Source organism: Cariama cristata, unplaced genomic scaffold (genome assembly GCF_000690535.1).
Source record: "Cariama cristata isolate BGI_N322 unplaced genomic scaffold, ASM69053v1 scaffold9149, whole genome shotgun sequence".
In the NCBI taxonomy this organism is placed as follows: domain Eukaryota; kingdom Metazoa; phylum Chordata; class Aves; order Cariamiformes; family Cariamidae; genus Cariama; species Cariama cristata.
Window position 1 is genome coordinate 9,492 of NW_009637383.1, and position 16,636 is coordinate 26,127.

Here is a 16,636-nt window from a genome sequence, read left to right on the forward strand (position 1 = left end):
CTGATAATTTCTTGAAAATGGGAGCTGTGTAACAACCTGGAAGTGAGGCCTTTGCAAGCTTTGAAATGTAAGCCTCTAGATCTGCAGCACAGCGCTCCTTCAACTGTCATCAGCAGTGGTCTTATCTTCCTTTTTAACCATCCTTAAGGTTACTTAAGTGTTTCTAGTGATGGTAAAAACAAATAGGCATGTAGAAATTCTTCAGTGAGTGTTACCATGGCTGAGTAATGTAATGAAAACTTCTCAGTTAATCAAACACGTTTTCTTTAACAGTCCCTGCCCCCCTGCCTGCTTAGTGGGACAGAAGATCTAGCTAAAAATGGGTCCTTAGTTTTTGATAATTTAATTTTCCCTGTATGTGGAACAAACTGAAGCTACCTGCCCCTTAGATTTTGTTTTGCTTTGTCATCCTCTACTGTAAACAATAAATTGAGTAAGGTTACCATGCAATATAATTGCTGGAGTTCAGGAAATTTGTTTTTAGATGCTTCAACTTGGTTTTAACTCATGAGTTATCCTAAGCATTGTTATGTGACTGTCCTCAGTGACATTTAATGCCCTATGTGCTAGTGCTGCTCTCTAAAACTGCCATTTCAGGCGTGTATAGACAGTAATCAGTAATAAGGAGACAACTTAAGACTTAATCGTTCTACTTGATTTCCAATGTATGGGGTTAAACTCTTATCACCAGCTAGTTGCTATGCTATTTATATTTGGTCAAGGTCTAAAGGAGAATATATACGGCATTCAAAATAGAACAGCCTGAAGGAATTATTCGAAACAGGCTTTTGTTCATATGCTATGCAAGTTTTTAACTTTGAGAGAATAAACCTTCAGATGTGAATTTGCTGTTTAATATGGGTGTTCCTGTCAGCTCACTGCTACAGCTGTGTGCACAGGGTCTGGGATTTTAATTTTTGTGTTGCTGAGGCTGCAGTCCATTTCTACCAAAGGTGCTGATTTCACAAATTCCTGAAGTATTTTAGTCAGGCTTCCCTTAATGCTCTGTTGCTTGCTTAGGACACAAAGAACCCAGTTTCTAGCAGTAACTGATAATCTGCAAGCGTAATGGGTAGATAATGCTGCTTGAAAGGTTTGCTGAGAGGTTTTGTTGATTTTTTTTTTTTTTTAATTTTTATTTTTTATTTTGTTTTTAAAAAGTGTCTGCCTTGGTTTCATCTTGAGTTAAGAAAAACTGACTGACATGTACTTACTCTTGTTCCCTCTTCCTCCTTGCATTTTTAACATCAGTGATTATTGCCATGCTCGTTGAGATTAAAGAAACAGTTGCTAATAATTCAAAGTAAAAATCACAATGCGCTTTCCTTACAAACAGAACCTAAAGATATAGAGCAAGGACCTAGCTTCCAGACTTGGGTAACTGACTATCCTACTTGGGTTAGCAGTGTCCCAGACTGAGGTCAATGCTCTCTACCCAGCTAATCCAAATGAAATACAAAATCTTCAGACTCAGTGGTAACATTTTAATGGGATGTGCTCTTTGCTTGGTAAAAGAGAAAATAAATTAATAGTTTTAGAAATTAAAATTTTCATCTGGAGCAGGTGAATTCCTGAAAATAGAGGAAGTGTTTTTGAGTCTTTAAAAAGAGCACTAATGTGATAGCTTACAAAGTTGGAGTATTGTTTATTTACATGAACACTTGTACCTTTTTGGCATATGTTACTATGGCCCTCTGTTTGTGGAGTATGGACCCAGGAGCAAAGACTTCAGTTCAGTAGTAAATTCCTAATGCTGGCAAGCATCTTAGACATGAACACTTGAGTCTCTCTGCCATGTGCACAGGACAAATAATCTAATCCAATTAAGACAAATCTAAGATTTATAGTAGAAGATACTTCAAGCCTTAGACTGTAGGAGCTGCTGCTTATTTATACTTATTTATACTGCTTATTTATTCCCCAGGGAGGTGGTGGAATCGCCATCCCTGGAGGCGTTCAAAAAAACATTTAGATGTGGCGCTTCAAGACATGGTTTAGTGGGTTTAGCGGGCATGGTGGCATCGGGTATACGGTTGGACTTGATCTTTGAGGTCTCTTTCAACCATAATGATTCTATGATTCTATACAGTAAATAGTGTTACTGCTTTAAAACCAGCTTACTTTAGGTTGGCAAGTTTAAATTAGAAGGAAACTCATGTTGCGTGATATATTAGTGAAAACTGGTTAAAGTTTGTGATCGCAACAGATGTATTTTATAAACTTGAGGGAAGCATACTGTGGTCTCTAGCCTTGTCATTCTAGAAGTTAATGGAGTTTCTAGGTCAAATTAAAACTGTGGACATATCTCCTGCGTTATCTGAATACCAAGGCGAGTACAGATATTGTGAATTCTTGAGCTCTGAAAATGCTTAACTTCTTAAAAGCAGTAAGTGGAGAAGTAGGTAAAAGTAAGTAGTTTTTCAGGGTTGGGTATGGGGGAAGTTGGGGGTGTTTTTGCCGTATGGAGTGCCTGCCAAGGCACCCTGCACTTCAGTGTTCTGAGCAGTGCCCCTTATAAAACAGTCTTGTAGAATGGAAAAATTCCATTTTAAGCAAATCTGTAGGTATTTTTTTAATACGATGAGGGAAACCGAAGCAACTGCTTCTATTTGGGCCCTAACTTCTTTCCATTTGTATAGTGTCCTAGTCTTGCTACGTGTCTGTTCTCTTGTGGCTGTTGTTATAGGCATATTAATATAAACTAGTTTTCCGCATCTTATGTGAGAGTTAGTTTTGGAAGTGCATAACTTGTTTCTTTTTTTGAGTCTAAATAAAGAAATTACAAAATCTGGATTAATATGTATTTGGCATGGGATTCCCTTTAAATACTTTGCTGTTAACCTGTCCTGAGGCACTTGTTTCCTTGAGTTACTTAATCACCTTTCACCTGGCCTGCTGTCAGGTAGTCTTTGGATTGGTAAAGGAATGATTAACAGTCTTTGGGTGACACAGGAGGTTTGGACATGCAAATATTGTAGGATGTTTAAATGCTGTGAGTTGTTGCTTTGCCTACATGGAAGAAAGGAGTGAGATTAGAGGTGCTTTGGAATGCTGGTCCTAATCTGCTCTTCAAGCCTTGTCATGTACCCTCCTTGCACTGACATGGCTGTAGTTGTGATTGGGGTGTGAAAGCAGGGCATCTGATCCCTGCTACTCATAAGGTTGGACCATTTTCAAACAGGGCCAGGAAACTTTTATTTATAACCTGTAGCCAAATATATGTGATGAAGGGTAAAGGAAGCTGTCTTTTTCTGCTGCTAGCTGATGTTTTGGAAACTGCTTGAAAGTTTGAGTAGCTACAGGTCTGAATTTCCAACGCAATTAGGTGGCCAGTTCTGCATTGCTGAGGTAGACTTCATTTGCTTCCCTCAAACTTCAAGCAACTGAATACAATGCCTGAGTTGGATATTTTACCCTACCATGCTCACTCATGTAGGAGATAAAGGACCCAGACCTCTATAGAATTTCAGTCACCAAAAACTAAAATGCTAAAGGGTAACAAGCTGCTTTGGTTTGGACAATGCAAGTGTTACTTGAATAAAGTTGCATTATTGGAATTTAAACTACAGCTGATATTCTGAAAATGTAACTTGAGTTTGCACTAGAAATCCTAATACCTATTCTTGGCATCAAAAGTTGATATGAAATATAGACTGTGGTGAGAAGCCTAAGGTGGTACCGTCACCTAATAAAATGTGAATTTTAAATATTTCTGTTTTTTCAAGTGATGTTCATGGGCCATATTGAAAGTCTGAACTTATGCGTGTATCCTATGTGACTGAGGTCTTTCAGATCTTTGGGCTACTCATAACTTTACTGCTCTTCCTCTTTAGTGTCTGTTAAGAATGTTTTTAAAGCTGTTGAACTGAATGACCGTTCAATAGAGAAACAGTAAATTGGCTTGTCCTTAAGGTGAGGAGTAACACAAGCTGTTTATAAGATTGTGCTTAGGAGACTCTTTCCTTTAGATCACTGTCAACGTAGTAATCAAATTGGAAGTAAAATTCAGTTTTCTCTTGCTGGTTTAAGAAATAGAAAAACTGAAGCATTTGTGAAAGTCACTAATAAAGGCATCTGATTAACTGTATGCAGCTGATACTGTCTGAAGTCTGCAAAGCTTCTTGAAACAGGGAGGTTCTTTTAGCTTCTCAAATTCCCCTATAAAGTGATGCTTAAGTTGCCTCTGCGATGTTTGCCTTCATCTTGTCGTAATACTGTGAGGGGAGAGTAATAATTCCTCCTGATGTTTGTATGTTCACACAACATGGCTGGGTGGGAAGAAACTTAGGGTGGCATAGGGTTGTCCAAAGCACTGTATCCTGATGTGCATTCTTTTGATTTCAGGCAAAAGTAAAGAAGCGGAGATAAAGAGGATAAATAAAGAGCTAGCAAACATTCGGTCAAAATTTAAAGGTAAGTGACTTGATCATACTAAACCATATGTATTTCCTCATATGACAGTCTTTTATGGGTTTTTATTTTGGTTTTTATGTGTTTTGACTTTGTCAACTGCCGATGCAAGCAAAATGCTAGAGCAGGCTGTTGGAACAACCAAATTGAAAATTTTCTCTAAACTGCAGAACTTCCTGACAGTCCTGTGATTCTTGGCTGTAACAGAAGTCCCTCCTATATCAAAGAACTGAGCTACTGTTCACAAACTTTTTCTAACACTTTGCATCCTAGCCATGTGACTACTCAGCCTGTTTTCTTCTAGAAGGCCATGAACTAGTTTGAAGAAACATGGCTGGACGTAATTATTTCCAGGAAAATAGAATCTGTTTAAACTTCTCCTCTTTCCCCTCTCTTCTTCCCAACCCCTTTAGGGAAGTAGTGGGTTAGGCTGTCTTCTAGCAGAAATAATATTGAAAATGTGTAGTTGATGAGACCATACATCTTGACCACTCCCATAAGCAACAGCAATACAAATTATTCATGTGAAATGAAGACTATGCAGTGACTAATTCCATCTTTGTGCATTCCAAGAAGCAGCAATTCACTTTTAAACAACACCTGGTAAAACTCATGCTGTAACTGTGTTCAAGTTGTGTATGTAGCTTCAAATTTTAAAGATTCTGAGGGGTAGTTGAGATGCTTTTGAATAGAGTTCTACCAGCAGTTGCTGTGGCAAACATTCTGTTTAAATAGATATGGGGCTGTGTGTGTAGCTAGATAAGGCATTGCGTGGAGATCATACATGTGTCTTCAGCATTTGCTGTATTCAGATTAAACTCATTTACCTTAATTATCTATCCTGACTTAGACTAGTGTATCTATTTGGAACATTTAATGCATTAGCAAAGCCTGAAATAACTTTCCTGAACTTCATAGGGGTCTGTTGCTACTTTTTGTATGATATGTCTTTTAAAGGCATATGAAGACCTGCAAAAACTGGAGTGTCAACAACAGCTTGGAAGGGAAAAGTGCAAGAGACTGTAGAAAAGTTAAGAAATTCTTCTAAATTTGAAGCCATCACATGCCTCTGTGCTAACATTTTTCTCTTGGAAATTTTAGCATAGTTTATGCAGGTTGGTAACTTCGGTTGTAGGGTAACTGAAGGAATTTTAATGGCTGTTTTTCTAGGGTAAATAGAAAAACGAACTTTCATTTAGTCACCTCCCCATGCTGTCACATTGTTTTTAAGTTTCTTTTCATTGCAAAGGTTCCATCTAACGCTGTCGGTCTGATTTTTGCCAGAACTAGCAGGCTTTGCGTAGTCTGTTCTACAGACTATTCTCCATCACCCAATCCAAGTCTAAAACTTGTGTCCATTTTCCAGTCACAGTGACCACTTGTGTCTGTTTTCCAGACGGTGACCAGCAGATACTGCTTTCATGTACTGAGTATGCGTGCACACTGAGCAACTAGCACTTAATTCAAGGGTCTACTAGAAACCTGCATACAAGAGTAACAGCCATTTTCCTTAGTTCCAACTTGTATGATCAAAGTGGATCATCTTATTGCCTAGTAAATTTAAGCATAAAATTGTAACTTAAGTGGTTTAATCTCCAAGCATGATCTATACTAGACAAATTAAGTGTGTCTTTCAGATAAAGAGACTGAGTTTGTTTAAACTGAGTAAGAAGTTTCTGTACACTGAAGAAGTTGGTCGAAGTTTCATGTTACTTTAATCAACTTCATGAAATTAGTTGAAAGATAATCTGGAAGATACAGCCAAAAATACTGCTTGTTTTCTCTTGGTCTGTGTTTATAAAACTACTTGCTATCAGATAGCAGCAGCATTAGTTATCGGCTGTTGCTGAAATTAATTTCAGCACCTAAATTCTTTACTTAATTGTTTAGACAGGAGAGGTTTTTCTAGAAAGCAGTGTGTCACTTCCCCTGTAGATACACTTACAGTTACTCCACCTATGCCCTTCTGTCATGAAGAACAGCTAGAGGTTAATGCCTAGCTGGGAACCTTACTGCAGTCACGCTAACATACAAATCCAGTTCATTCAGCAGCTTAACTTCAGGCTATACCACCTTTTTATCTTGATTTGGTTGACGGGCAAGCATTAGTTTGTTTGCAAAACCTATCCAATATTTGACTAATGAAACTGGAAGTTTTCATCAGATTAAGTCTTCAGTTTGCAGTGGAGGTCTGAAAACTTCAAAAGGCATAAAAAATGAAAGCTAATGAAGTTCCCATAGAACCTCGCTGCCTACTGTATGTTTCAGAGTGCTTGAAGCATGAAGGAGGTTCTGTCAGACCTACTCACTTCACTGCTAGAGTTAAACATACTGTTGTAAAGGAATGCAATAAGGAATTGCAGAAAAGTTCACAATGGTTAAGGCTGTTGAAGTATGACTTGCAGGGATATAGTCCAATTCTTACTGTTTGGCTGTAGTCAAATCCTATTAAGTAATCCTCTTTAGATAGGAGCAGTTAGTATCTCACTTGCTGCTTACTAGCCCAGCTCCTTATGCTTGCACCTGGTGTGGAACTACAAGCTGAAGTGGGGAAGCTAGGCTCAAACCTCTATCCCATATGAAAGCTAAGCATTCTAGAAAAAAAAGATAGTTTATGTATTTTGAGTAACACAAGTTAAACTTCGTTTGGGTTTACATTTGGATACATTTGGATACGCACCCACTAACGTGCATACTTCTGTAAACTTGTGAGTGTGAAAGAAGTGAATCTGTGAATTATTTGGATACTGCAGCAATCAACGCAGCCTTTAAAATTAGTGCTAATAATAATTATGCCTTCTGAGTGCACTTACTGATAAAGTGCAATAAATTCTATGTGGGGTTCACAGAATGAACACTGACACACAATTCGGTATTTTGTCAACATCAGCCATCCTGAGTCTTACCCTGTGAAGAGTCTACGAACATGTATTCAGGTTGCTAATATCACCTCCAGTAAAAGGCTGCCTAACACATGATGGAGCTCGTCTTCACTGCTCTTTTCTGTGAATGGCTTTATAAAAGCAGCAGTATAAGCTGCTGTATTACTAACTTTAAGAAAACTTGGCAGTAATGAAGGTCTAAGTGAACTGAATTCTGTCAGGGTAGCATTCTCTAGTTAACATAGGTAGTTGGGTAGCTGTGTTGTATCACTGACTAATCATAGGTTAAAGAGCTGCTGATGGCACAGTTCATAAAAATCTGTTCGGTTCTGTTGCTCAGTTTTGCAAGGTATTTCATGGCTTAAGTACAAAAATAGTTAAAAGTATCTGCACAGTAAATTCTTCTCTGGTTAATCGTGATGCGGGGGAGAAATCATAGGAACCTTTGACTGTGTGGAACCATGAATTGAGCAATGATCAGAGAACAGAGGTGCTTTCAGTAAAGTAGTGCAATAACCTTAGCTTGTGTACCTTGTGTAGCATCCTTTAAGCACAGTTTAAATAGTTTTGAATAAATATCAGTGTGTGCCGATTCAGTAGCTTCCCATAAACTGATCTTCATTATGGCTACTTTATTACTGAATTTGCATGAATTTTAGGTGAAAAAACTTAGTTAATGGAAGACAATAACTTTAGTTTTTGTTCAGGCTACATCAATATAAATATCACAATTTGGAAGAGGCTGAGTTTCAACAACTTGTTGTATAACTGCTTGAGGGTGTGAAGAGACAATAGCTGTGTATCTTTCTGCTGCAGAAGTTCTACATGGACCTTGTGCTGCATGGTTCTTCCTTGCAGAAGGGCTGTATAAAAATAACCAGACCTTCGTAATGCATTTTATTCTTGGTTGAAGTGGAGATCATTCAGTTTAACCCAGCTTCTTTTTGTGTAGCTCTGGCTTCTAAAAATGTTTTTAAATAGTTTGGATTAAGACAAATGTGTGACTGAACTTTAAGATGGAGTCCTTTGCTAAATAATTATGGGGAATATTGGTGTCCTGGGTTAATTACCTGGCTGAAGATGCAGCAGTTGGACTGGCTGCGTTGCTGTAACCAGGGAAAGGCTTGCCTGTAAGAAGCAAGGCTGGCAGTAGTTCCTCTTGACATAGATATGTTTTTCCTTAAGACTAGTGTATGGGACTGCCATACCACATCTTTTCCTTCCTCTGAACCTTTACATTCTTCAGCATACTTTATTGCAGTATCTAGACCCCCACCCCATGTAACTTGCAAGATACATTCTTATACTGTTCCAGACAAAGGCTAAGTATTTCTACTTTTGTTCTATCATGCAAGTAGCTGGCGAGCCTATTACCTGCCATATGTTTGGGTAACCTGCTATTTAAAATACCCTTGTACTTAACAGACTGGCGTGAGGCTGCACGTGTCTGGAAAAGCTATACTTTTCTTGAAATGATGGAACATATGCCATGGCTTTGGGTTCTGATCTGGCTTCTGTGCTCCAAGCTCAGAAGAAATCTAGAATCTCTGTACTTAAGGTGACTTTGTCTCTTGTTTCAGCATGAGGAAGCTCCATTGCTGAGGTCAGTGTGTCCTTGACGGTTGCTTTAATGCTTCTGCATTAACTTAGATAAGATGCAAGTAGTAGAGAGAAGCTACACCAGTGTAATAAAACAGAAGTTGCGGGAGTTAAATGTGGAGAAATACTATTCCTTTTGTTTTATGTGTTCAGACTGTAAGCTGATTTTGTTCCCATGCTTGAGCCAAACTAGAAGTCTGGCCATTGGGGTAGCAATTGCTTTGTACATGAGTGGAAAAAAAAAAATAATTCTGGTTTATTAATTGTTGCATCATTTTGATCTCCTGGAGCAGAATTTGTGTACTAATGAAACTGCCCACAAATCTGTAAGCAGTTTCTGCAGTCAAAGGAACTTTGTTCTCTACTTGATTCAGGCTTGTTCTTTTTTCTAGATCTGTCATTAGATTTTAGTTTTATTCTGATTGCTTAATAGGGTTTGTATTACAAGAGCAGCTGGCTGCTAGATTTCAGACATGCTAATATATCTTAGTTTTGACTTAAGCAGAAGTGCCTCAATGTCAGTTGATAATCTCTGCTTTTTTTTTTTTTTTTACTTCAGCTCACTTGTTTTCCCAAATTTGAGCAAGTCTTCCCTATTGCCCCAAACCACACAGTAACCCTTTGCAGGAAGTTCAAGATAAGCCTCTAAATACCTGTTTTAAACAGAAGCTGTGTAATGGTAAAATGCTTTCCTGACAGGCTGTGAAAGCGTAGTCTTTATATTTAAGATGGGTCTGGTTAGTCACACTGGCTTCTGATCATCTGAAGAGATGTATGAAGGCAATCGGACAGTAAAATAAAGTGTCTTCACTGACAAAGTGAATGTTGGGGGTAAAACCAGGCTTCAAATATCACCTGAGTTGTAGGGTGATAGTACTCTGTGGTGTAGTAATATTCTGTTCTGGTGGTAGTAGTATGGTGACTAAATACTAGCTTATGGATTTGTATGGGTTGTCTGCCACAAATATTCAGCCTTTCATTTAGAGGGCTTGGACTGTCACTCTTACGGAAAGACAAATCTTGTCTCAAAGTGTAGATACATTCATAAAAAGCAACTTCATTTTTCTTAGCCTCTAAGCTAGTAGTAAGCTTTCTGGTACAGTACAGCTCTGGATTGCTGTGAACTGCATGAACATAGGTCAGTGTCAGCCTGGGAAGGAAGCACACTGAATGCAAACACACACTTCAGGGTGTTGTCCTTTGTGTTTTGCATAAGTCATTACTGCAGCTTTAAAAGCCAAGACTGTCTTGTCTTTGAATAGCAATCGACCATCTGGATGGTAGTGAGACTAGGCTTGTCAGGTGTCCTTATCCTCTACCCCCAGTGAACATCCCACAGGACTAAACTGCCTTCTTGCCTTCTCTGGCTCTGTAATTGTGCAGCAGGCTGGTTTTTAAGTGTACTGAATTGGATTCAAAAGCAGGTGCTGGTTTTTAACTTGTGGTCCGAATTAGAGACAGAAGGTGCTGTCTGGAAGCCAAAGAGTCTCGTAGTGCATTTGTGCCTTATTTTTTTCCTTTTTGAAAGGCTGTATGAAAGATCTATCTGCAATGAAACCCAAAACTTCTGTGTTGAAGTGGTAGAGAGGTGGTGCACAGACATGAAAGTAGTAATTCTTTCTTAATAGTATTAATTCCTGGTCAGCTCTTAAGAATTTCTTTCTTAGAAAAATGACTAAAACTTTCCAGGGAAAGCAAGTAGCCTTTGAAATGCCCACAGTGCTCTAAACCTGCTGACATGTTCTGAATCCTTCCTGTTTCTGCTGACTTGATTTGCAGTACTTGCAAATATTCCCAAAAGCATTTAAAAATGAGCTGAGTTAAAAGAAATGATTGTGTATTGCAATAAAGATAACAGAACATGTGAGATTTCCTTCTGCTCTTGTTTGGATGTTTGCTTGATGCTGAGGGAAGCTGTACTATTTTAGCACATATTTAAGCAATGAGACTTGTTAGTAATATTTAAAATAGAACCCTTATAACACTTTGTAAATGCTACATGGGAGGGAGAGGATTTGAATAGTTAAACTTAATTTCAATAAGAATCTGAATCAAAGGCTTCTTCAAAACACAGCTGGAGTTAGACAACTACAGTGAGACCTTTGACTGCAAAGCTCTTTTTTCAAATTGCTCAGCTAATTAAATAATTTTAAAAAGACAATGATGTTCCTTTATTGCTGGGAACAAATAAGACTTTAAAGAGAAGTTCTAGTAACTTTACTTAGCTTAGTTTATAAACTTGCCTGTTATTGAGAACCTTTACATTGCCTTCAGTTCTGCATACAAGGGACTGAAGCTTTTGAAAGCAGTCAGTGAACTATGTTTTTATGTCTTAAGAAAAAGTGTTTCAGGTACCGGTTTAACAATATTGTTGTTTGATAGCACATGATGGAGAAGGAAGCTGCCTTTTCCTTGTTAGTAGGACGGTGATATTTTTTGAGCTTGATTGCGTGGCATAGCTTCCATCAAAAATACTTCAAATACCCCAAGATTCTTGGGCTCCTGGGAACTCCAGTCTTAGAGACTGGTTGGGGTTTTCTCACTTATGGTAAAGTTCATGTGAAAGCCACTTTCTGATACCTTCTGGCATATCTGTATCGCTGGAGAAGGAACTAATGGTATGAATGCTATTGAATACAGTGGCAAGTCCTCAGTTACGTAGATCTCAGCCGCTAGAGGAACACTGGCTAAAATGGATTCAGTTTATTTAGTATCCCTTTCTGTGAATCATACTAGTATCTGGTAATGGTATCTAGCATCACTTGTTCTTTAATCTGTCACCTGGAAACAGCTGGCTTGTCATAAGTTGGCACGTTCTTAGTGCTAAATAATATAAAGCCCCCCTGGTTTATTCACTGATTATTTCTTTTCCTTCCAGATCTTATGCAGAAGACGAATTGAAAATCAAATCCTAAGAGCTTGTAGGAACTTTTCTTAAGCAGCTGAGAAATGTTTAAAAACTAAAACTGTCAGTGCCCTTTCCTATATTCTTTTCTTTCTTCCCTCTCCTAAGGAATGGGAGGAAGGTTCTGCTCTTGAGTACCATTTTATTGGGAAAATAGTGTAACAGGAGGCATTTGTTTCCCTTGTGATAAATACAGAAGACTTTATTCCTTTGCTGCTCAAACCGTAGTTTAAAGCCCACAGCAGATGGACAGACATGTCTGAATATCTACTTTTCCTTCTGGCCATATTGCTTCCCAAGAAGGAAAAAAACAAACAAAAACCAAACCCAAAAACTTTCTCTGCCCCTAGTCTGGATGTTTTGCTGTGATGGTTCTAATGTTAATTCAGATGTCTAGTAAAGCAAACTGCCATGGATTCATTTGCTGACTCAGCAGGCAAATAGCCTTACGGCAGCAAAAGCAGGAAAATAGCCTTACGGCAGCAAACTGTAAATGTGACTTGAAGAAAACATGTCTTTGGGCAGCTTTCTGCAGAGCTGGCTGTTGTCAGAGGACCTTAACAGGATCCAGTATAGCAGGATTTCACGGTCATGAGTATCCTCAGTAATGCTGCTTCATGTATGTCAAGTAAAATGTGACATGTACTGGTTTCCGTGATATGGACCTAAAGGCAACTTTTCTTTTCGCAGCATAAAAATAGCTTTAAGGTAAAGCTGCTTTTTGTTGGCAACTGATATGCTGTCTGTGCCAGTTAAAAAAAAAAAAAGTGTCTAAAGACTCAGATTTGAAGGTTATCATTGTCCATATTAGAATGGCAGTTATGTGCTTAAATTTATTTTCTCAGTTGAAATAAAAGTAAATAAAAGAAGTTTCTAGAGTAAAAATACAAAGGACCCCCCCAAAATGTATAGTTGCAGCCTGTAGACATAACCTTTTATCATTGTCTACTTCAGTGTGCCGGTATGCTTTCTGTTGGTTCACTAACATTACATGGCTTCACACGTTGATGGTAGTGTTCATTCCTTCACAAAAGTTTATAATGGTAAGGTTTCTGTTGGTTTTATACAGTCAGTGAATGTAGTGGGAAATCTATTGGAGCTGTAGATGTGCGTGGCATGAGAAATCCAAACTGCTTCTGCACCAGTGGGTGAGAAGGAAGAAGGAGAAATTTTTATACTGCTGAGATTATTATATATATATCTGCTTATTACATAAATTTAAAGTTGTGGGTTTTTTTTTTTTTAAAAATGCAGCTTGGAGCTTTTTCGGTAAGGGCGGTGAGTTAGGGATATCTTATTTAAGCTTTACTTTATGCAGTGCTATTGTGGCTGAACTTGCCCATCACTAAGGAATACACACTGATGTGACAGACTAGTTACTCTGGACCCAGAATGCAGAGGCTAAGGAACTTATATAGCCTTTTAGGCAGCAGCATCTGTCAACGTTTTGCTACTCTGGACTCTCTAGCATTCAGGCTTCTCTGATCTAGTGGCTACTCCTTTATCTCCTGATTTGGGGTGGGGAGACAATGTTCTGCAAAAAGTGTATGTTCATAAGTAGCCCTTTTCTTCAGGAGAAGAAGTAAGGTGCTGTACTGTTCCGTGTAGCTTTTACAAGCTTCTAAAATACAGCAATACTGCAACATAAGGCCAAGCCTATTTAGGGTGCATTTTTTTCCTAAAACTGAAACACTTATGAATACTTCCATTTTACAAAAACTTTAGAGCTGTCATTGTAGTCTCATTTCATGTGTTTCTTTCAAGGCTTTGGGATATACCTCTATTCATTTTATCTTTCCCAAAAGACTTGCTGTTTTTATTTTGTTGCTGTGGAGTTCTCTACTGTGGTGCACTTTAGGAAGTATGTTGAGACCTTTTACTGTGATAAAGGTTTGATACTGGTTTAACAAGTGAACATATGTACGGAAGATATATAACTCCTCTTAACAGAAACAGGAAAATCAAAATTGAGTAAACATGTATGCACTGCCTCTTAGGAAGAAAATACTTTAAGGAAATACTGGGATAAATCAGGGACTAGGTGATACCATTATCTCATGACTGTTCTTTAGGATGTAGATAACAGTAAAGGAAATTAACAGTAAAATCTTCAGGTTTGGGGTTTTTTCCTTGTATATTAATTTCAGATTTACATAAATATTTAAACCTAGTATCATGTGAATGTCTTGTTGATTCAGTGACAGCTCAGCTTTTTCAGTTATGCATTTTTCTGTCTTGGACCGTTAGGAAGAGCTACAAGCTACCTGTATTCTATGACTGGGAATAACTTTTTGTAAAACTCAGGGTTGTCTGATATTTACTGCTGATGGTGTGTGATAACTTTCATGTGTTAAGCACAAAATGATGTAAAGACTTACAGTCCTTTAAGTTATAGGCAAGTGGATATATTTAGCATTTTGCTCACTGTAGAGTGAATAAAAGCTGAAATAATACATTTAAAACTTGTGAAATTCAGGTACTGTAATAGCTGAACTCTGTTTGTCCCCCTTCTGTAGGGTGGTGCATCGTGAATCAAATGTCAATCTTAATTGCTAGGTACAACTGTAAGTCTTCTTACTGTAAGATATGATGAGGGACCTCAGTGGAACTGAGGAGCCAAGGGAAGCAGATATAGGAACAATGTAGGCTTAATTGTTCTTTGTTTCCTTCCTTTCCAGGTGACAAGGCTCTGGATGGTTACAGTAAGAAAAAATACGTCTGCAAACTGCTTTTCATCTTTCTTCTGGGGCATGACATTGACTTTGGTCACATGGAGGCTGTAAACCTGCTCAGTTCCAACAGATATACAGAGAAACAAATTGTGAGTAACTCAGTCTCTATAAAAGATAAAATGTTCTGTGTAATATCCTGTCTCACCTGCATAGTCTGTAATGGACTTGACTTCGTTTCCACACCTTCCCCACTGCTTAAAGCCTTACTTTGCATATACCAGTCATTCTGAAATTTAATCACCTTTGTGTGCCGCAAATCTTCTGCTAATTGTAAAAACTAAAATGGGTGCTCTGCATAAAATTATTAGTCTTGTTAAGTAACTGCCTTGAGTCTTGCATTCAAAGGCAAATAACCTTTTAATTTTCAGAATATCTCTTTAAGTCTTCCTAGGTAAGGTTGTGTTTCAGGTACATGTAACTTACTAGTGTCTGAATAATAAGCTAAATTCTTGATTTGCTCCTATTCATCTAAAACGATCTTGTGAGTACATGCTTAAATAGATTGATGAAACACTTAAAAACTGGTAAATTAGGGTAACACTAAACTTATTTTTGTTTATTTTGCTTAATCTTTCTAGCCTTCACTCTGCTATCTAATTATCTATTTCTGCCCATATGTTTGTTCTTGGAGGAGAACTGTTGTGTCTCAAAGTATTTGTGACATTAACAGCAAACATAATTTAAGTCAGCTAAAATCAATTTTCATTTTCCTTTTTCTGAATCACAGGGATATCTCTTCATCTCCGTACTAGTGAACTCTAACAGCGAGCTGATTCGTTTAATAAACAATGCGATCAAGAATGATCTGGCAAGCCGCAACCCCACCTTTATGGGGCTTGCTCTGCATTGTATTGCTAATGTGGGTAGCCGGGAGATGGCAGAAGCATTTGCTGGAGAAATTCCAAAAATACTTGTAGCTGGGTAGGTATGACATGTGTCCTTCAAATACACCACCAGTAAAACTTTTCAGCAACTCAATTCAACTGCAGCAGCTTAATCCATGCTTAAAGCTCTACAGCGCTGGGCTTGCAGTACAGATAGTGACCATTTCCAGTAACTGCAGATATTTTGATATATATTTGAGCATGGAGTTGCCTGTAGAAGTGTACAAATAGAACATGGAAATTAAGACTCTGTTGACATCTTGAATAGACTTTTACAGCTTTGTCGTGATCTAGGTTTTGTTCTGTATAAATGTGTGGCAGTGAACACGCCTGAAATGTGTATGTTTTACTTTCTTTATCTCTCCTGATGAAAAGAAGAAATAAATGAACCTAAATAGATGTTTACACTACAAATTTTGTTATAAAATGAAACTCTTATTTAAATGGTCCTGACTTCATAAGGAATGTGAGAATACTGTTGTGTGAGCTTTCTTGATTCCTCTAGTAGCCATGTAAACAGCAATTCTTGGAAATGCCAGATAGTCACCATCAACTTTCTAACTTTCCATTTGTATAGCTAGAAGTCTCTAAGCAGACCTGGCAAATGTCTGGGACTGTGGTTAAGTAAATCTAAAATGGAACTTGTGACTGCAGGGCTAACTTATTTTGAAGCTTAAAATGTCCAAGTGCAAACAGTGTGTTTAAACTCTTATGGATATGACATGTTTTGGAATATGCATGGATCTTGTTTTATAACAAACTAATGTCTTACATTAATATAAAAAAGTGACATGTTGCATAAGAACTGTATCAATACTCTAAATGTCAAGCACTGGAGCTTGCAAATGTTGGAAATGTGCTTGCTTATGCAACAATAATTCTGACTGCGTCTATTATGTGCATTATCTGAGTTGGCGACAAGAAGAAGGATATAACGAGGTGGCAAAAGTTGTGGCAAAAGTCTTTAGAAATACTTCTGAACGCTTGAAATAGTGTTTCTCTAATGCCACACTTGAACATTGTTACTGTTTTGCAGAGCTGAAATGTAGTATGGGCCAGAAAGAGCAGAATAAGCAGCTAGCACCCGATGCTCCGTACGGGTCTGGTCTAGTGGAGGAAATGGGGGAGAATCTATCCTGTAATTCCACCGTTCACAGACATGGAATTCCCTATCTAAGGGCACATGTTTAGAGATGGCACGTTCTGGGGCCCTGTAAGGTTTGT

General features: G+C 38.0%; 1 protein-coding gene across 1 annotated transcript in view; it reads left to right on the top strand.

Moving 5' to 3' along the window:
- Positions 1 to 4,344: 4,344 nt before the first annotated feature.
- The window catches only part of AP2A2 (adaptor-related protein complex 2, alpha 2 subunit), a gene marked incomplete at its 5' end in the record, with an annotated part of 32,620 nt that continues 20,328 nt past the window's right edge, over positions 4,345 to 16,636 (top strand). Inside the window, 3 exons of the mRNA XM_009708305.1 lie at positions 4,345 to 4,413; positions 14,475 to 14,617; positions 15,256 to 15,449. Of these exons, the coding sequence (XP_009706607.1) occupies positions 4,345 to 4,413; positions 14,475 to 14,617; positions 15,256 to 15,449 (406 nt within the window). The remainder of the gene's footprint in view (positions 4,414 to 14,474; positions 14,618 to 15,255; positions 15,450 to 16,636) is intronic.